Source organism: Taudactylus pleione, unplaced genomic scaffold (genome assembly GCF_031769625.1).
Source record: "Taudactylus pleione unplaced genomic scaffold, aTauple2 ptg000690l, whole genome shotgun sequence".
Classification (NCBI taxonomy): Eukaryota; Metazoa; Chordata; class Amphibia; order Anura; family Myobatrachidae; genus Taudactylus; species Taudactylus pleione.
This window is the reverse complement of record NW_028285092.1, coordinates 5,056,438-5,078,178: the sequence shown is the minus strand read 5'-3', so window position 1 is coordinate 5,078,178 and position 21,741 is coordinate 5,056,438. Positions and strand designations below refer to the sequence as shown.

At 44.8% G+C, this 21,741-nt stretch overlaps 1 protein-coding gene across 2 annotated transcripts in view; it reads right to left on the bottom strand.

Moving 5' to 3' along the window:
- Window positions 1-1,286: 1,286 nt before the first annotated feature.
- The window catches only part of LOC148477774 (uncharacterized), an 87,000-nt gene continuing 66,545 nt past the window's right edge, over window positions 1,287-21,741 (bottom strand). For both annotated transcript variants that reach the window (XR_015872476.1, XM_088456251.1), the window contains one exon: window positions 1,287-1,373. Coding sequence is in view for 1 of the 2 variants with exons in the window: in XM_088456251.1 (XP_088312377.1) it covers window positions 1,344-1,373 (30 nt within the window). In the remaining variant the exon portion in view is untranslated. The remainder of the gene's footprint in view (window positions 1,374-21,741) is intronic.

Below are 21,741 nucleotides of genomic sequence, written 5' to 3'. Positions count from 1 at the left end.
TACATGACGTATGATCTCCTGCTTCAACTACTGTAACCTCCTCCGACTAATCTATAATAAACTCTGCTGCTGTTCTCCATTTCCTCTCTAACCACTTAGAATCCAGGTCATACTCCTCACCTTAAATACTCTGCCCCCTCCTACATCTACAATCTTATTTCTCTCCTCTACCCCGGTTAGAACCATGCACTGTCACCTCCTAGATTCAATGTACCCCGCGATGGTGCAATGTGATGTAACGATACATTGTGCATGCCATACACACTGCGTGATCGGGTATACAATGGCAATGTGGTGTTATATGCTACATGTAACAGCACCATGTCATTCAGTACATCGTCCCATCTGCTGTGCAAAACAGTAGATGGGACGATGCGATGAACGACAGATTAGGTGTGTACAATATATCTTTTCTGATCTGTGTCAGAACCATATATCGTACAATATATTATATAGTGTGTATCCAGCTTAAGGTAGAGTAAGATCGTCAGTCTTGGCTAGTAAAAAAGAGATAAGGAAAAAGTCGGAGATAAAATATAAAACGTGTATTTTTGCATTAAAATCAAAAGATGTCACTCCAAATATAAATCCTAATCAATTTGATAAGGTCCCAATACATCTGCGATGGATCACTGTGATAATACAATGGGATCAGAAACGTTGATACGCTGGTCGGAAATGCCAACGATGTTCCGATGTTCCATGATCTGTCATAGGATTCGTGAAATGTTACAGGTTGAATTTCACCGATGTGCAATCACGATAATTTTTTGATCATGATCAGCATATCTGTGAAATCCAACATGTTGGATTTCACTGACCCTGCGATGCTGGGTTGCAGGATCAGTACATCACGGCGCTCTGATGTATGCGGCCCTTTAGATCTAGCTCCTCTATATTCAGTACAACTAGCTAAACTGAGCATTTCCTGTGGGTCTTATTAAGTACTAATATATTGAACCTGGCATATGGGGGGTCACCTAAGTCTCCATCCCCCTACTCAGCTCAATTCCATCACAATCTCTGCTGCTCTCACCCCATTCCTAGGGTTGGATATCGGAAGCCCTTCATCAATTGGTTGCCGGGCTTCCAACATCAAATCCAGTGATGCAATGGCAATCTGGAGAGGTTCAGATCCCATATGAACCACCACAGAAGGAGGGCGTGGCTGTACATTTTATCTGGCCCGTCTCAGCACCCCTTGATTGAGATGTAAAAAATTGTAGTTATTTGTATTTTTTTTATTGTAAAAATAACTTTGAGTTCTTCTATATATATTGTCTGATAAAACATCCATATCAAATTCTACACACATGACATAGCTACATGAGATGGCCGGCCAATCATATAGGACTCATGCTTGCAGATGCAGCCTGTGAAGAAAAACAATGTGCACAGTTTAGCATGGTTGATCTGGTAACCCAAAATTAATCACTCATATTTCACAAAAATAACAATAGTGCCTCATCTATAGGCTACATTAGCGATTCCTAAACTCCAACATTACAGTCCAGGTCATTCTTACCTACTATTGAAAGAGCATTTCAGGTGCCCTGTGCAATAGAGAGCATTGGCACCCCACCCCCCATTTTTCAAATAGGGACATAAAAGGGCCATGGCGTCATGGGGAAGGGCTAGGGAAGAGATAGGAGAGGCCAGGAGCTGCTGGGGATAAAAGAAGAGGGAGATACAAGTGATAATGAGAATAAATAGGGAAACGAGAAAACCCTCATCCGTTTTAGCAAATCATCTTGTATCTATTACATGGATAATAAATTGTCTAGCGTTTCAATATCTTAAGTTTCATTTCTTAAAAAATCCACTCTGTATAAATTAAAAAAGCTTCTTTTAAGCTGTCTCCAGTAATTTTTTGTGGAGAAACCAGTCAGCAGACTCAAACACCTTAAAGATATGAGAATGAGTACCGTATATACTCGAGTATAAGCAGAGTTTTTCAGCACATTTTTTGTGCTGAAAAAGTACCCCCTCGGCTTATACTCGAGTGAAGTGTAGTGCTGACCGGACGGAGTTCGGTCAGCGCTACACAGCACAAACACACAGCCGCTGGAGCCGGCAGCTGTGTGTTTGCTGTAATCAGCAGCCGCTGAGAGTCTGTCAGACTCTCATCGGCTGCTGCTGCTCCCACTGCGGGAGCCATCTTCCGGCTCCCGCAGTGGGTAATGGGAGAGACATCATGAGTAATGACGTCTCTCCCATGCAAAGCGGCCGGAGGAGCAGTCAGCGGCGGGACCAGGAGCGGGAGTTTCAGGTAATTGATTTTTTTTTTATTATTCTTATTACGTCTCTCTCTACTGGGGGCACTACCACGGGGCGATTACTACAGGGGGCACTAAAAGGGTTTATTACCACTGGGGAAACTACCAGGGGGGGATTACTACAGGGGGCACTAAATGGGGTTATTACCACTGGGGGAACTACCAGGGGGGATTATTACAGGGGGAACTACCAGGGGGGATTACTACAGGGGGCACTACCAGGGGGGGATTACTACAGGGGGCACTAAAAGGGGGGATTACCACTGGGGGTACTACCAGGGTGGGATTACTACTGGGGGCACTAAAAGGGGGGGATTACCACTGGGGGCACTACCAGGAGGGATTACTACTGGGGCACAACCAGGGGGAATTACTACTGGGGGCACTACCAGCTGCTGCCATTTCCCACCCTAGGCTTATACTCGAGTCAATAAGTTTTCCCAGTTTTTTGTGGTAAAAGTAGGTACCTCGGCTTATATTCGGGTCGACTTATACTCGAGTATATACGGGTAATATCATCTAAAATGTTGACATAGGGACCCTATTTCTTATAAAATGATATTATCCCATGTTCAATGTCTGGCATTGCAGATTGTCGATCAAAATAAATCAATTCAAGTAGCATTTGAGTCACCTCCGTGACTGTCAGAAGGGACTGGTAGATCCAGTGTTTAAGACTAATTTTCTTAACCACTGTAACTATTATGGTGATTATGGAGCATAAGGATGTTGTGAATCCATGAGATTTCCATGATTGTATGAAAGTCACAGATGAGCCTCCACACTTCAGGCATTTGCCTGTTTTCTCTAAAGCATAGTGCTTTCATTGGGCCTGTGATATGTAGGCTCTATTTATTGTCTTGGCATGTATTTCTTGCAGGTTTGAAGAACGAAGTAAGCAAAATGTTTTGTCATAGTATTTAAGACAATCCTCATTATAGTTGAGAGAGGGGAAATCTTGTTTCCATTTAATAATTAGATGTGTCGATAATTTATCTGCGTTTATCTCTATGAGCTCTAAATACAAATAGGGGGTCCTATATGTATATTGAGCAAGCCTCTTTAGCTGTCTCAGTATTGGGTCTGGGTCAAGCGGATTAAACATAGCTTTTGGAAGAGACCAAACAAAGCTCTTAATTTGGAGATAGGCAAAAAGATGGTGATAAGTCAAACTATATTTTTATTGTAATATAGAAAATGGATATATTACACCATCTGGGTCAAAAACATCAGCTGTTGTTCTAATCCCTTTAGTCTTCAACCGATTGAAGGTATGATCCTCCATCCCATGTGTGAATAGAGGGTTACCCCATAAAGTCATGTTATTTGTTCTACCATGGTTTCTGACAAATTTTTTGTTAATATTACACCAAGAAGTGTAAGTGTCATACAACATAAGGTTATTCACAATAGAAGGGGGAAATTTTGATCTGGGAGTATGTAACAGTGCATTCGGGGAATATGGCGTGAATAACTCTGAATCTAAGGCATAAATGGTATATGTATCCCTCTCGTAAATCCAGTCTGCAATGTATCTGAAAAAGACTGTATGAGAAAAACTTTGGAGGTCAGCTTTCGCAATTCTAGCTTTTTTTCCCTGCCATATAAGTTTCTGAAACATATTTGAAAGTACTTTAAAATCAGTTTTAGTTAAGCTAATTGGTAACATTTGTATGGTATATGACATTTTGGGAAAAATAATGGATTTTATCACAGCTATTCTGCCTAAGAGTGATAAAGGGAGTAGCATCCAACTGTCCAATAATTTAGACAATGCTGTAATTAACGATATAAAATTGCTGGAATATAATTTATTCAAATGAAATGGAATATGTATTCCTAGGTATTTAAATTGGTCTTTGATAATTTTTATAGATTGTAATGTAGGGTTGGAGGCTAGGAACGTTAGGTTACCAGGTAAGGACATTATGTCTGATTTTTCAATATTTATTTTGCAACCTGAAAAACTTTCATAGGTGTAGATTATTACAAGCATGATAGGCAATGAATGAGCTGGGTTGGATAGGAATAGCAAAATGTCATATGCAAAAAGTGCTGCCTGCAGGTCTATTTTTCCTATCAAGATGCCCTGATACAGAGGAGATTGCCTCAGTGCAATGGCGAGTGGTTTGAGGGCTACCGCGAATAGCAGGAATAACAATGGACATCCTTGCCTGGTGCCTTTTTGTATGGGGAAGGGTGTAGACAAATAGCCATTGGAAATTATCTGCAACAATGGGGTCTTACATATTGTTTTAATATAGATTATAAATTTATAAGGGAAACCGAATCTTTCCATAGTGTCATATAGATGCTTCCAGATAACCATGTTGAAGGCCTTTTCACCTCTGGCTGGAGGTGGGGTATTTGGTTTGTGGCAGATGTAGGTGTCAGAATTCTACGAATATTAACTACTGATATAAATCCTGTTTGGTCACAATGGATTATATTGGGTAAAACCAATTTCATTCTATCAGCTAGTATTTTTGTCAGGATTTTATCATCTATATTTAAGAGTGAAATGGGCCTGTATGAACCTGGGTTGCCCATATCTCTTCCAGGTATTTGGAGAAGTTTAATAGTAGCTGCATTAAAATATAATGGCATAATGTTGTTATCTAGAATAAAATTAAATAGGATGGTCAATGTGGGAACAATCCTCGGGGACAAAAGTCTGTAAAAATCAGCCGTAAGGCCATCGGGGCCTGGTGCTTTCCCTAGTTTCAATTTAGAAATTGCATTTTTGACCTCCAGTTCTGTAATAGGCCTCACTAGATCCTCGTCGGACTGTGTTGAGACTTAAGGTATGGGTAAATTATCACAGAAAGTATGGTGATGAGAGGGAGGATCAGCCTGCTGTGCATATATATATTCGCATAATAATTTTTCATTACTTCTGTAATTTGCTCGCTAGTGGAAGAAAAAGTGTCATCAGGTAATTTTAAAGGATGTATTACTTAAGGGGGATGCTGTCCTCTCGAACAGTTAGTCAGAAGTTTTCCGGTTTTATTACCAAATTTAAAGAATCTATAGTCTTTCCTAAAAGAGTATGTTGTCTCCATCGTAGAAAACAATGCATCAAAATGCGACTTCGCGGTTAGGTATGCATAACAGGATTAGGAAGCATTTGGTAGTGTTGAAAAGTATTAGTCAATTGTTGTTGTGCAGCTAAATAGTCAGCAGACACCTTTTTCCTATTGGCTACCACAATAATTTCACCCCTAACAACAGCTTTAGATGTTTGCCAAAATAGTCATCTTCTAATGATGATATGTTATTTAATCGATAATCCTCCCATACTGCTTCTACCTTATCACGGAACTGAAGTGAATGTGACAAGCTAGAAGGATACCGCCAAATTTTATATGGGCCTGTGTCAATATTAGTATGAATTGTAAACCATAACATAGCATGATCTGACATCTCTGCCTTTGAGATTCTCAGGAATAGAGTTGCTAAAGCAAATAAGTAGTCAATTCTGGACATCGAACCATGGGCAGCTGATATACAAGTAAATTCCTTGTCTACTGGGTGAAGGGTTCTCCATAGCTCTAATAATTTTAATCTATGCAAAAAAACAGGTATCCCAAATTTGGGAGGTTTCCCTCTACCCCTATTCGGGAATTGCTTATCCAATTGGGTAGAAGTAATTAAATTGAAAACACCGCAGATTATAAGAGGTAAATTTGTGTAAGGTTGTAAAACCGCTATTAATTTTTGTATAAAAACTTTGGAATATATATTAGGCACATACACGTTACAGAGTATTAAGCATTGATGAGCCAATTTGACTTCACATAGTACATATCTGCCATCAGGGTCAGAGATCGTGGATATTAGTTCTATTGGCACATTGCATTTGACTAAGATAACCACACCCCTTTTTTTTTAGTTAAATGGTGCGGAGGCTAAAACCTTCCACTGCATCATATTCAGTTTCAGAATCTCCTTTGGCAACAGGTGTTTCCTGTAGAAACACTATGTCAAGTTTTAGTTTCGTGATATATAGCAAAACCTTTTTTCGCTTTGAGGGGAGTTTAGATGGAGTCACAAATGTTATTGCAATACAACAACACAGCAGTGCATATTTGTAATCATCAAATAATATGAGATATGGTAAGAACTTACCCTTGTTATCTCTATTTCTACGAAGTCCATAGGGTTCCACAGGATAACTTGGCGGCAGACATCCAGGCACCACAGAGTTAAATTTTCAGCCTCCCAGGATGCACTGGGGTCCCTCTCCTATACCCCGCCCCCGAGCCTCAGGCCACTCAGTTTCGTAACAAGCCATAGGCCGGAGCAGGAGCAAAAAAGAGAGAGAAGACAGTCTGGAACACACAAGAATCACATTCTCACCAGAAGGAGATGGAGAAACCGGTGACCAGATCAAAGCCCATCTGCAGTACAGGTGCAACAGGGCGGGAGTCCTGTGGAACCCTATGGACTTCGTAGAAATAGAGATAACAAGGGTAAGTTCTTACCATATCTCATATTTTCTACTTCAGGGTCCATAGTGTATCCACAGGATACCTTGGGGATGTCCCAAAGCAGTATCCTTTAAGGGTGGGGATGCTCCTGTGCTGTAAGGAGAATCTGCCGCCCGAAGGAAGCATCCTGAGAGGCGAAGGTATCAAAAGCATAATACCTTACAAAAATATGGACAGATGACCACGTGGCTGCCAATCACCGCTGAGGCGCCACGTCGAGCTGCCCACGAAGGACCCACAGACCTAGTGGAAGAGCTTTAATAGAGGATGGAACAGGAAGACCTGTGAATCCATCCTGCCAAAGTTAGCGTAGTGGCAGGCCAACCCTTTTTATGGAAACCGAAATGGACAAAACCGAGAGTCTGATTTCCTAAATGGACTGGTACGGTCAACTTAAATTCTTAGCGCCCGTACCACAGCCAAATAGGCCTCACCAGCAGACAGGACTGGGGAAGTAAAGGCCGGTACTATAATTTCCTCATTGATGTGGAAACTAGACACCCCCGTAGGTAAAAAACCAGGGCAAGTGCGAAGCACTGCCCTGTTCCTAGGAAAGATGAGAAAAAGGGAGGTCTACATGACAGAGCCTCCCACCCTGAGATCCTACTGGCCAAATTAAGAGCCAGAAGGAATACAGTCCTAGCCGTAAGCCATTTGAAATCCACTGAGCCCAGTGGATCAAATGGCGGTCCTCAGAGAGCCCTAAGGACCACAGCCAAATCCCAAGGAGCCACAGGTGGAACAAAGGGATGCTGAATATAACTTACACCCTGCACAAAGGTGCGGACATCAGGAAGAGTAGCAATCCTACACTGAAACCATACTAACAGGGAAGAAACCTTCAGGTAAGCAAGGCGAAGACCGTTATCTAAGCCCACCTGTAGGAAAGCCAACCTCTGGATATCCGGAATACCCGAGGAGCCTAGCCTCTAGGGCGACACAACTGAAAGAAAGTATACCATACCCAATGGTAAATTCTTGCAGATAAAAGCTTCCGAGCTCTTAGCCCCTGTTAACTATAGAGCTGGAAAAACTCCTAGACCTTAAGAGGGCAGTCTCCACCGCCACACCGTCAAGGACAGACAACCCAGGACTGGGTATCAGCCAGGATCCTGAGACAACAGGTCCGGGCGTAGAGGCAACAGCTTCAGAGAGTTAACTGAGAGGCTCCGAAGATCTGAGTAATAGTGCCATCTGGCCCACGCTGGAGCTATCAGCAGGAGCGTGCCTCCTTCTTGCTATTACTGGAGGAAGAAGGGAAAACGGAGGGACGAGGTACACAACTTGGAAGGTCCACTGGACCTACCTACGTCTATCAGAAGAGTCTCATCTCTGAAAGGCTCCACTTGTTCACCAGAAGATTGAACACCTCCTGATAAAGAGGACATTTCCCTGAATGCACGTCTTGACGGCTGAGAAAGCCTGCTTTCCATCTGAGGATTCCTGAATGAACACTACCGATGACGGCAGGGATACAGCCTTCCACCCAAGCCAGAATTCGGGACACCACTGTTAGTGCCGCCTGACTTCGGGAACCTTCTAGGTGGTTTACATAAGCCATCATGATGGCGTTGTCAGACTGTACCTGCACGGTATTTCCGTGGAGGACCTATCCTGCATGCTGGAGAACCTTGAATACTGCTCAGAGTTCTCAGATGTTTATGGGAAGCGCAAAAACTACTGGTGTCCACCTGCCCTGGAACAAGTGTGGACCCATCACTGCTTCCCAGCCACGTATACTGGCGTCCGTCGTCAGAAGGACCCTGTCCGCAATCCCAAAGGGGGTGCCCCTTGTTTAGGTGAGCTTTCCGCAGCTACCAGGCCAGAGAGAGACAAACCTCCGGGGAAAGCCTATTGACTTTATCCTATGGGGCAACCCATCCCATCCGGAGAGGATCAAGTTTTTCAGAGGTTTAGATTGAAGCTGTGTACTCTCCACCATGTCGAACAGCGACACCCTGGAACCCAGGAACCACTTTGCCAAGTGAATAGACACTCAGAGATCTTTTCCTCAATCACAAAGATCCTTCGATGTTGGGATATAGATCATCCTCTGTGAAGAATCAGAGAGGACCATTTCCAGTTTATCAGACAGCCCTAACATAGCAACACAGATATTGTCCGTTGCATATGGCACTGAAGTATCTCTGGAGACCGTGGTAACAGCAGGAGGTCGCCCGGATAGGGTAACAAGCGGACCCCCTGCATCCGCAGGTGGGCTGCCATAACTGCCATGACCCTGGTAAACCGTGAGGCGCGGAGGCCAGACCAAGGGGCAATGCCAGAAACTGGAAATGCTTATCGACCACTGCAAACCTGAGGAAAACACTGGTGTGCTAAGAAAAGAGGGATATTCAGGTAGTCACCCTGAATACATCCAATGACACCACAAAATTCCCAGGCTCCATTGAATGATGGAATGCAGGGTCCCCCTCCCGAACCGAGGAACCCTTAAGAATTTGTTGAAGGATTCGAGGTTGAGAATGTCCTGGTAAGACCCATTGGGTGTCTGTACCAGAAAGAGGATGGAGTAATACCTCGCTCCCCTTTGGGGCAACGGAATAGGTACTATAACTCCTGCCTGGAGCATAGAGTGTAACACCCTCAAAAATTACAGGGCCTTGTCCTGAATTGACAGAAGACCTGTAACGAAAAACCGTCTGGGAGGCTTTTACCGGGAGGAGAGGACATACCTTCAAGAAAATACTTCTCTTACCCCAGTGTCCGTGGTGGTCAGACACCAGCACTGGGCGAACTGGAGAAGCCGGCCTCCAACTCTGGGGTCTCCCGAGAGGAGGCCCATCCTGTGAGACTGAAGGCTTATAGTCCAACTTGGGAGTAGGATGTCTTGTACTCCAAGCCTGTTCTTATGGCTGAGCAGATTTCCTGGCTACTGACTGTCTTGGAAAGCTGTATTTTAGACTTACCCTGGCCTCACAGGGCCGAAAAAACAAAGCCCCAGACCCTGATGGGACTGTAGCCGATGGCAGACACGCAGACATAGCTGCTGCCTGTGGGGACACAATTGCGTCCAGACGAGGGCCAAACAGGACTTGTCCCGTAAAAGGCAAAGCATTCCAAATGGAATCTGCGTCCGCTTTCCAAGAGCGCAACCACAGGGAGCGGCAAGCCGCTACTGCTGCCTAGGAGATTCTGGAAAGGAGTAGGCTATATGTAAGACCATCTCATTATGAACGTGGCAAAGTCTCTGAGAATTTGCCACTATCCACCTGCTCTGCTGGAGAGTCAGTGTGCAGAGATCCAGTTACCTACTCAGCGCTCCATGGCTCTGGCCCCCCAGCACACGGCCATAGCCGGCCTGGAAGCCCCTCCAGCAAGGGAATATTGGATTTTAGATATATTTGCACCTTGCAATCTGGAACCTCCTTCAAAGAGGACCTGGAGGGCATGGGCAACGTAGCACTCCTCACTAGATGTGTAACATGAGAATCTACCCGTAAAGGTAACTCCCATTCGGAAATGTAATTATCCGCAAAAGGGGTATGCAAAAAGTCAACCGTTTTTGAGGCTGGAACCGCTTACCCAGATTTTCCACGCCTCCTCTAAATGATCCACCTGACCAGATAGAGGAATTACAGTGGCAACACCCTTATCCTTAAAGAAGGCATATTTGGATTTAGCCACAGGGGATATGTAATAACCAAAGCCACACGGACTGCCCGTATAAGGCCAGGTATATAGACTTTAGACCCAGACTACGCCTCCTTTGCACTAAGGGGCTCGTGTCTGAAAAAGTAAATAATGTCACCGTCATCAGACGTCATGCCTTTACCCGTCTGAGACCCGAAAGGCCGTTTAGAAGGCCGAAATGGTGACTCCCCCTGTAAAATGTCCATCAGGTGCTATACCATTTGGATAATAAATTCACCCACACAGGCTCCTGCGAGAAATGGGGGGCGAAAACAGGATACACTGGGGTACCATCAACTCTCCAGGGACCCCTGCATGTGATGAGGCCACCACAGGCTGCGATAACCCCTATGAGGAAACACAGGGGGCGTTGCCCACAAGGGCTGTAAGCATCTTAGCCAGCCGAGGGTGGTCCCCTTTTTTTGTGCAGGCACAGTGACAGAAATGGGGCGTGATATATAATACAACATGACCTCCATAAACCCTCAGCGTCTACATATCCCTCCGCTAACTGCACATGATATCAGTACATTATAGCTGGAAGAGGATATCCTCGATCACTTTCAGACATGAGGAATGTGAACGGAGGGTATGTGACCTCCCACACAGAAAAACCACGTTTACTGTGAGGTAATAAACACCCTGCAACACCGCACCGCAAGGGCTGTAGCAGAAGAACAGGGATAGGAAAAAGGCTGACAGTCAGAAATGAAAGTACAGGCAAACAGCGCTAGCATTTAAGTCACATACAATGCACAGATAATATCCTGCATTACAAGCACAGCGATCAACTACACAGACCAGAGCCTGGTAGGAAACAGTGCTGCATACACTGACCTTAATTGAAGGAGAGGTATGCGGGGGACCCGGACCGCAATGGCATCTGTATCAGCTTCCAGCAGCGTTTGCCATCCCCAGCACATGTAGTGAGAAAATGGCCACCGAGGAGCAGAGAGAAGGCAGGGCCCGGGGGAGGAGCGCTGACACAGCCCGCTCAGACTGCTGTGGAATGGCACTGTGCAGCGGGGGAGACGCCGGCTGTGAGACAGGGAAGGCGTCCTCCCCTGGCCTGCTATTAACCCCTGGGATGCCGCGCTGTACCGCACATGCTGTCCCTGGTGGTCTAGTGGAAGGCGCAGGATCAGTACCTGGCCCCACGCGCAGCCGGTCCCCAGGGAGCCCCCTGCCTGGGGACCAAACAGGGTTACCGGCGGGTGCCCACCGCGGGACCCCGCCGCTTACCTTCTTCCCCGTGCATCTGGCCACAGTCAATAGTGATTGTCCTATGCTGGAGCACTCTAGTTGGGCAGCCACAGATGCGAAGAAATATTCAGGGGCCTTAAAAAGACCCCCCTCTGTACGGTGCGACTGGTCCGACCAGGCACCAACGAAAACTGAGTGGCCTGAGGCTCGGGGGCGGGGTATAGGAGAGGGACCCCAGTGCATCCTGGGAGGCTGAAAATTTAACTCTGTGGTGCCTGGATGTCTGCTGCCATTGCCTATACCCCAAGGTATCCTGTGGATACCCTATGGACCCTGAAGTAGAAACATCTCAGTGATCTTTGATATAGTTATACATAGCAGGTGATCTCAGGGCACATTAGAAGTAGAGCAGTGTGCTGCTGCAGCATATTCTTCCTCCAGGAATGCTTTTGCATCTTCTGCAGTTGTAAAGTCTACAATTGATGAGCCATTATAGATCCTTAAGTGAGCCGGGTACAGTAGTGCAAATGTTCTTCCTTGATCAATCAGTTGAGAACATATAGTGGATAAATTCTTTTGCGCCTTCGTCAGCTCCGCGGAGTAGTCTTGGAGTAGGAATAATTTATTATTTTCCCATATTAAAGTGCGATGTCTGCGTGAGGCACTCCAAAAGGTTTCCTTGTGTAGATAGTTCAGACATCTAAACAATACCACCTGGGGTCTGGCGTTGGCATGTGTATGCTGGGGTCCAATTCTATGCGCCCATTCAATTATTAGAATAGTTATTAGTATAAGCCTCTTGGACCTGTAACATTGACGGTAGTGTGGTACCAATAAAGTCCAGTAATTCAGGCCCCTTTACTGTCTCAGGCAGGCCAACAAGTCTGAGATTATTCCTTCTTGACCTATTCTCTAGTTCTCGTTGACCTATTCTCGTCTAGTTTGTTCCAAATCTGATGCTGTGATTTGATTTGGGAGGATTGATATTTTGTTCAACTGAGAAACATCCTCAAATAATTCCCCCACTCTGTGTTCAGTGTGCTGCAGTTGTTTTGTATGTTGTGAGATCTGTCCTGCTATGCTAGCAGTTTGTGCTTTCAGAAAAGGGCTCATAGCTTCTCTGATAGCAGTGATCATGTCCCTATATGTGACAGACAGGCATGTCAGGACTGGGGCAGGTATTACCTGATTTGGCATGGAGCTGAGCAGAGCACTAGCAGTATATCCGGACTATCCTCTTCTAGTCTGTGGTGTGTGGAGATAAGATCAGGGGATGAGGAGGGTGTATTACTACAGTCTCCGGCACCCAGCGCCATCTTGGATTCCTCCCTCTGGCTTTGTCGATTGTTTTTGCAAGGCATGAGAGGCATAAAATACCTCTCCATATACCGTGTTGTGTTCCTGGTGAGTTGCGCTGCACTCCTCATGAGTTATAGAGGCCAGGGGGGGTGAGACATAGGGTGTGAGGATTGGTGGCAACGGAGCAGTGCTCTCACGCTACTCACAAGAAGGAGCGGGAACAGCCTTTACAGACGCCGCCCGGTCATCTGGTTTCAGGGCTCTTTGAGTTGGGTCGTGGTGTGCTGCTCCTTGGCCATTGGCATGGGTCAGGGAAGGTTTTACCATGCACTTACTTCTGCTGGAGCTTTTCCCAATCATAGTGGCCATGTAGCTTTGGCGTGAGCATCTCTGTAACTCTAGCAGTATTTTGGCGCGACAACCTTTGTGTAGTTCAGGCTGTTAACCATCAGTGAGTGTCTTCCTTGCCGGTTCTGCAGTGGCTTGCTAGGCTAGTTTTGTGTTACTTAGTCTGCAATGTCAGTTTTCAAGCTAAGCAGGTCCCTAGAGTTGATAATACCATTGCAGATGCGCTTTCTATTTTTCACTAGGGGTGCTTGCTAGTGATTTTTCGGCATGCCAACCAGTGGTTTAGACTACTCGCTTTCAGGGCTTTGGAGAGATTTTTATTTTTCCTACGGAGGCAACAAATAGTTTCTCTATAAAAATAGAAAATATCCTAGTAGGTTTTGTTTTTACCTCCAGCCTGGTTGGCGTGCTTGTGTTTGTCACTAACATAGTTAATGTTGTTTTATGTTGTCATGTCTGTGGTTTGCAGGTGTGCATGGTGTGATTTGAGAGTTGGGTCTAAGATCTATGGTGCAAATGTTTGGTCGGTCTAAAGGTGTTGATCGTGCACTTGGGTGGAAATGATGGTAGAGTTGTAGTTCATTGTGCACTCTGGATCAAAGACATGCATTTGTTTAGGTCTGTCGGGGACCATTTGTCAGAGGCAGTTTTGCCTATGTTTGTGGAGGCGTTGTTTAAGGTGATGGTTAAGTTGGTTTAGTTGTTTGGTGGCGGGCTGTGGATTGAGTTGCCTCGCTTTGGTGGAAAGAACGGTAGTGTGCTTTTAGTTATACAAATTAGATGGGTGTTCTCTCCTTGTTCAATGATAGTCCAGAAATGTCCCTACCGGGAAATGACACAGCCTGTCCAGGCATGCTTTTAGCTGGAGAGTTGAACACCAATGGTGATGTGTTTGGTCTGCGTGTGTTTTGTGGGAGTGTCCATTCTTTGTTGTAAGCCACCATACTAACTTTAAGCTCACAATCAATTTCAATGGGCAACATCTAATTATCTACTTCGATAGCCCAAATTCAATATTTTATTATTTATTAATTAATTATTAATAATCTGATGTCAAATAAATTTGACCTTTAATTTTAAATCCAACTCCTGTTGTACGTGTGTTTATTTTAGATAAGTTTTTAGTTGTGTTAAGTCTGTAACATATAGTGCACATATCAACCATAGGGAGTTTAGTAGCCGGGTGGGGGCCTTGGCAATCTCTCCACAGTGTATGAAGCATATGGGCAGCACAGACAGTGTAATGGTTAGTGTTACTGCCTCACAGCACTGAGGTCGTGGGTTCAATTCCCACCATGGCCCTAACTGCGGAATTTGTATATACTCCCTGTGCTTGCGTGGGTTTCCTCTGGGTACTCTGGTTTCCTCCCACACTCCAAAAATATACTGGTAGGTTAATTGGCTCCCAGCAAAAATTAACCCTAGTGGGTATGTGTGTGAGCGTCTGTTAGGGAATATAGATTGTAAGCTCCACTGGGGCAGGGACTGATGTGAATGACCAAATATTCTCTGTAAAGCGCTGCGGAATATGTGTGCGCTATATAAATAACTGGTAATAATAATAATAATAATTTCTTGTATTGACCCTCTGGAGAGACTCACCTGTACATTTCCTATACTTGCCAACTCTCCCTGAGAGTCAGGAAGACTGAAATAGCAGCAATCTCCCTGAAGAGTCAAGAAATCTCCCTCATTGCACCTTATCAATTATGTAGCTGTTATATTAAACAAAAAAAACTTAGATATATACATTCAAATGGCATCTTTAGTATAATTTCCCTGCATTGGGTATAAGGCACAATGATGCCTATGGCTACATGTATTTTCTGAAAAGTATGAGTGTGTTTTCATCAACAAGTAGATCTTACTAACTGCTCTGGAGCTCATTTACATTTGGATGTAATTCAATGTTATGACATGCCTCTCAGATTTAGCAATAAAATCCAACTTTACCGCACGCTCATCGGGTTACTTTCACAATCTCCCTGAAATGCTTTTTCAAAAGTAGGCAAGTATGACATTTCTCAATTCTAGGGTTCACCCACACTCCCTCCTCAGCCCTGGATAAGATACAGCTGGCTTTAGACAGTGCTTACACATCACCAGGAGGCCACTAGCGGTATCCTGCCATTAGGTCTACAGTAAAAAGCTAGGCAATATTTAGGCAGACAATACAAGTTAGACAGGGAATAGGTCGACAGGGTCTGAAGGTCGACACACTAAAGGTCAATAGTGTTATTAGGTCAACACATGTTTTTTTTTTATTGTTAGGGTTAGGCACTTACCGGAGGGTTGGGAACTTACCACAATGGTTAGTGTTAGGCACTTACCCTGATGGTTAGGGTTAGGCACCAGGAGGGAGGCAATTACTGGAGTGTTAGGGTTAGACAGTTGCCCCAAAGGTTAGGGTTAGACACTTTCCCCAACGGTTAGGGTTAGGCATAAGAATGGAGGGTTAGATACCAAGCAGAGGGTAAGGGTAAAGATTAAGGCGAAAAAACAAGCAAAAAACATGCATCGACCATTTGGGTGTCGATTTAATGACCCTGTCGACCTTCTGTCCCTGTCGACCTTCAGACCCTGTGTTTGTAATTTCTGGGCGCTGTGTTTTCAGGTTGTTAAGGGGCAGATTGTGTTTTTGGGCTGTGGGTAGAGTTTTCTTTGGGCCTCCAGAGAGCGTTTTATTTCCATGTAAATGCAGCTCCCTAGGTGGGCTCAGACAAGATGAGGGAGAGTAAAATGGGGTGGGGAGAGCCAGGAACACAGAGTAAGCAAAAGACTGTGCATTGAAGATGGTTGTCTAAGAGAGGGGGTCCATTGAGAGAAGTAGGCATGATAAGAGTAGGGTCTGGGCTCTGTCAACACAGATGACTTTGGGCCTGGTCATGAAATTCTTCTAAATTCACTGTGAATCAGAAGCAGTCTGTGGCCTGCAACGAGTTTGCAATTATGGGGGTAGGGGGGGTAAGGTGCGCTCTTCCTGCTAGTAGTGGTGATGGTGATGACTTGTGTGTGTTTGTGAGTGGTGTTAATTAGAATGTTTCTTCTGGTGGTGGTGGTGTTTTTTGAGTGAGGAGGGTGTGATTGGGTATGGAGTGTAGTTTGGAGTAATGTGAAAAGGGGAATGGAATAGGATCAAAATGAGGCCAGCAAGACACAGTAATTTGGGGCAAAATCTTTTATTGAGTAGTCACAATGCTGCTCTGTTAAGATCCAGGGCAGGTGGGTGGGGTTCAGTGATGAGTGGTGATGAGACTGGGGAGGTAGGTGGACCCTTTTAGGGGGCTCTTTCCTGTGCAGTTCAGTAACCTTGCACGTCACCCCTGCTGGACCTATGGTCGACAGTCTAGGAAGTCTCGGGGAGTGGGGGGATTTGTCTTGGCAGTACCTGTAGGTTTTTTGTTATGGTGATGTAGGTCGACGTTGCGGCCGTTGCAGATAGGTTGGAAGCTGCAGGTTTGTTGGTGAGCTGGATCAGCGTGTTGCTGGTGTGCTGCAGGTGCACGGCTGCTCTGATTGGTCTGCAGAGATCAGCGACCGGAGTATGCAGCTGAAGTTGGCTCTTGGTCGTGCCGCTGGTGGTGCGGAGCCAGAGGTGTGGATGGGTGAGCCGCTGGGAGGCTGGGTTGCAGCGTGTGTGCTGGGACCACCCCTGGGGGGTGGTCTGCCCGGGATACTGATTCAAAAAAAGCCAGGGAGGAGGGGGGATGTGGAAAGTGAGACCGGGATGGAGCTGGTCACTGGCGATGTTGCCTGGGCGGACTTGTGGCCGGATGTGCGGGATGCTCTTATCACTGACGGTCCCTCGTGGAAATGGGGATCGACGGTGGAGACACCCCTGGCCAGGAGTGAGTTGCTGAGCATGCCTGGGAGCAGGGGGGAGAGAGGCTGGTCTGGGGTGGAGCCGGTCACTGGAGGTGTGAGCGATGCGGACCAGCAGGTGGGTGGTCTGAGAGCTTTCTACACTGGTGGTCCCTGGTGGGGATGGGGATCTTTAGTGGAGGTCAGCCTGGATCGGTGTCGGGATGTGAGGGTCTCCAACGCATTTCGGCACAGGTGCCTTCTTCAAGGAGTTTGCAATTATAGCCAGGAGCAAATGCTGGGCATTGTAGTGCACCTAAGTACACACACTGTGGGCTGATATACAGTGGTGGCAGCAGAGTTTATACATATAAAATAGTAGCGGTGGTGGCACAGTGTAATTAGGGGTCTCATGGGGCTCCCGTTATTTTAGACTACTCAGGGCCACATCTGTTCACTGCGCAGACTGAGGAGAAAGAACGTGGTGGAATTCATGTTTGATGGTGGCCGCAGTTCCGTACAGAGGAACGCCAGTTCCTAGTGCCCATTGGCTCCTGCATTTAAGAAGGCAGCACAACAATGCTAATAGATTTATCAATTTAATTAGCCAGCACCAGGGCCTACTTGGCTGTCCAGCGCCGGTACGGGAGTCAGTCACTGTTCCCACTGGTGATCTTGGCACCCTTCCTTTTAAACAGCAGGAGGGATAATTTCTGCCATCCCGTCTGATGCGGCCGCATCACAGTGATGGGCGGCAGTGCTCAGCGCATTGTAACTTTTGGCACATCACAGTGCCGGATGGCAGGGGATTTTTATTGGGTAGACCGCCCGACAAATAAACCATGGGGAGAACACTGCAGCCAATCATGATATCGCATGCAACTCATGGGAGCACGCAATCGTGCATACACACTGCATAATATGCCTGATTTGTCATTCCAATATGGCAAATCGGGCCAATATTGCCCACCCTAAGTGATTTCTACTTACAATGTAGTTGATTAGAAATTTGATCTCGTCTGTGTGTTAACAGAAAAATACTACTACGGAGGTGTCTTGCCACGTCCAGGGATTGTGCCGAGTTGGTTGGTCTTTGCTGCAGGCCTCATTAGATCTTGGTGAGTGCCTGTATTCTAAAAATCAGGCACTTGGTACCTAACTGTCAGGGTAGGTGCCTAACCCTCCCTCCTGGTCTCTTACCCTAACTATATACAGAAATAAAGTGGTGCTTTATGATGAATTTATCACAAAACAATGTTCACAAATATTATTGATAAAATTGTGTAGACCACATAGGTCACTTTAATAAAAAATGTTAAGCACTGAGATTAATAAAAACCATATGGTTAACAAGCCAATGTATACATTAGGTACAGACCACATCAACACACTTCCTGTTAATATATGCCAAATCTTGGGGAGAAATTTTTTTTGCAATTTTGTGCAAATTTTCTCTCCCCAAAAAGCGCCACTTTATTTCTGTATATTGTTTGTTATCTATTGGGCCTGACTAGCCCTTCTCTAGTGGCAGCTAGAAAAAAACATTCATTACAGCGCCTGTATCCAATTTCTTGCTCTAACCCTAACTGTCGGGGTAGGTGCCTAACCCTAACTGTCGGGGTAAGTGCCTAATCTTAACACTCCATTAAGTGCCTAAGATTTAAAAAAAAAAATGTTGTCGACCATTTTTGTGTCCAATATTTTCATGTTGACCTTACTGACTATGTCAACTTTCTTACATGTCGAAATTTAGTGTGTTGACCTTTTGTCCCTGTCAACCTATTTACTGTCTAACATCTGGTGTCTATCTAGACATTGTCTAACTTTTTATTGTAGATCTTTAGACCGGATCACCACTACACTACCTAATAGTGTGTGATGCATGTCCTTGTCTGTCATTTAGATTGTAAACTCAGCAGTATGTGTAATGACCAATTGTTACAATGGATAAGGTTCGAGTAGATCAGAGAGGTAAGACTGGCTGGATAGTGTTCCCCTTTTTTTCCCAGACACAATTATAAGGAACAACACAATTTTATTTGGAGAAAGAAATAATTGACAGGTTACAGCAATATATTTAATTAACAAATTATACAGTAAGCATGACTCAAGTATTATAAGGAGCAATGAACCCCAAGAAATTACTAACTCCACTGCAATTTACCTATGACCTCAGCTGGCAAGCAGACACATGTAAAACCCTGGATTAGAAATTGGAAATGCAATTGCAATAACTGCTACAGATGCAGAATAAGTAAAGCCATGCATGCAGTAAGACAGCAAAGTCTATGGGGGGTATTCAATATAGGAGCAAAGAGTCCGTGGTGGACTTTTCGCTCCACATCGCATGTTTTTCGGGTATGAAGTATCGGGCACGTGCCTGCTTTATCCCCGAATTCAATTAGAAATATTCCAGAGACCCCCCTAAAGATGCCTAGACATGGGGGATCACTATGAGTACCCACAATTTTACCTGCTGAAGGAAGTCAGGGTTTATAATAGCGGCAGCAGGTGCATTTTTGCGGCTATTAAGAAGGGGTGAAGAACAGCACTTAGATTATTTTGTATGTAAAAATAACTATTACTATCAAATTTGGGGTACATGAAAATGGGGCTAAGCATTTTTTAAATCCCTAAAATGATATTTAAAAATTCTGCAAAAATGCACCTGCCGCTACTCCCACAATGAAAAAAACACCTGCTGCATACTTACTTTAATTTGGCTATTTTTGAAGTGTTCCCTATTTTTTTTTACCCCCAAAGTTAAAGTTAATTTTTAGGAGTGTCCCAATTTTTTTTTTTACTTTTTTTGACACAGTTAATTCTTAAATTACATTGCCAGGGGTGCAGGCTATTTTTTTTAAGACTGCACCCCTAAACTCCAATTCTGGACTTTTATTTGCCGCCTAATTCAGTGGTGAAAAGTTATCCCCGTTTTGTTTTCAAAGACTTTTTGAACCTGCGAAAAGTCTTTGAAATTGAATAACGGGATAATTGAAATAGGCAAAAATTATTTATTGCTGATTCTGATATTTCGCTCCAATGCAGATTGTTGTGTGATATTAGGCAATATCACATGGATTTAAAATCCCTTGCAGGGACAGAGCTTGCGATAAAGCTCTGTCCCTGCGAATCCCCTCTGCAGCCTTTTTGTGATATTTTTACAAAAAAACACCATGACAAGTGCCCGCGCATGCTCCAACCGGCTGTCACTAAGCCCCACCACCGTCGCTAAGCCCCACCCCTGTGATCGTGGACCCCCCCACGACCCACACTCCCTTAATTACACTTACCTGCAGTGATCGGTGCTCCGGTGATGTCCTCCGTAGCTCCGCTCAGCTGACATCCCATCCTGCACTGGGAGTCGGTCAGTTGATGACCGGGCCCTAGTGCAAGATGGGATACCAGCTGACCAGATGGAGGACATCACCGAAGCACCGATCTCCGGTTCCTGGACTCAGGCAAGTTTTTATTTTTTACTATTTTTTTTCTTTTATTTACAGTGTATCAGCGAGTGGTCTGTTAAGACCACACAGCTGATCACTGGGGCTGGGTCCAGGCTCTGCTCTGCCCATTAGAGCAGAGCAGGAGTTTGGTAACCAGGGAAGACCCTGGATAACGTCACCTCCAGATGGCGTTATTATCACAGGGCTTTCCCTGGTATTTTTTCACATTTTATTTTTAGTTACTCTGGCCAGATCACATTTCCCATTACAATTATGGGAAATGCGGTCTGATTACTAAAAATAAGTGATAATAAGGGGTTGGAGTAGAATTTTATGAATTCTACTCCAAATGCCCTTTAGTAACTGTAGGTGATACTAAAATAATGTGAAAAGGGTGTGAAAACACCCTTTTTCACTTTATTTTAGTAAAAATAATGTTAATAAATAGAGCCCTTTGTGAGCCTGAAATAAATCCCAGATTAAAAGGCAGAATGAGAAGACTTCACTGTTAAGTAGAAAACAAGTGTCTATACTGCACTTCTTTTATCACTGAAGAAAGTCTCTGGTGAACTTGCAATTAATAGCACAGGTATAGAGGCAGAATGAGCAGTCTTAGCACAGTGGTTCCCAAACTGTCTTGGTTCATGGCACACTTATTGCCTCAGACTTTTTCAGAGGCACCTATAGATGCCAGCAGGGCCAAATTCTGAAAGCTATGCTTTTCGGAGTTTGGTACACAGGGGTCAGATTGTAGTCCCCATTAATAATAGGGACTGCGATCTGCAGAGCTAATTAGCCTTCTGAAGGAGATTTATGTGTGCACATAGCAACAATTCACAAATGATGCAGAAACTGCTTTTTCTACATAATATTATGAAAAAAAATGCTTGATACATAGGGCCCTAAATCAAAACCATTGGAGCGGTCAGTCAGTGGAAGTTAACACACAAGAAGATTGTACTTACCTGCCATCCTCAGGTTTCTCGGCGTCACTTCTGATCGGCTGCCAGCAAGACTCCATCGCCTTCAGCAGAAGTGGAGGACAAAGGTAAGTTGATAAAAGGGCATACGTGAAAGAAAAGGAGTTGCAGAAGAAGGTGAAGGGCAAGCGCAACAGTGGTTTGTGAAGGGCATGGGAAATGTGGGGGTTGAGAGTAAAAGTAGTTGGGGGGACAGATATAAAAGGAGGAGTAATGGGCAAAGGAGGAAAAAGAAAGGCCAGGCACA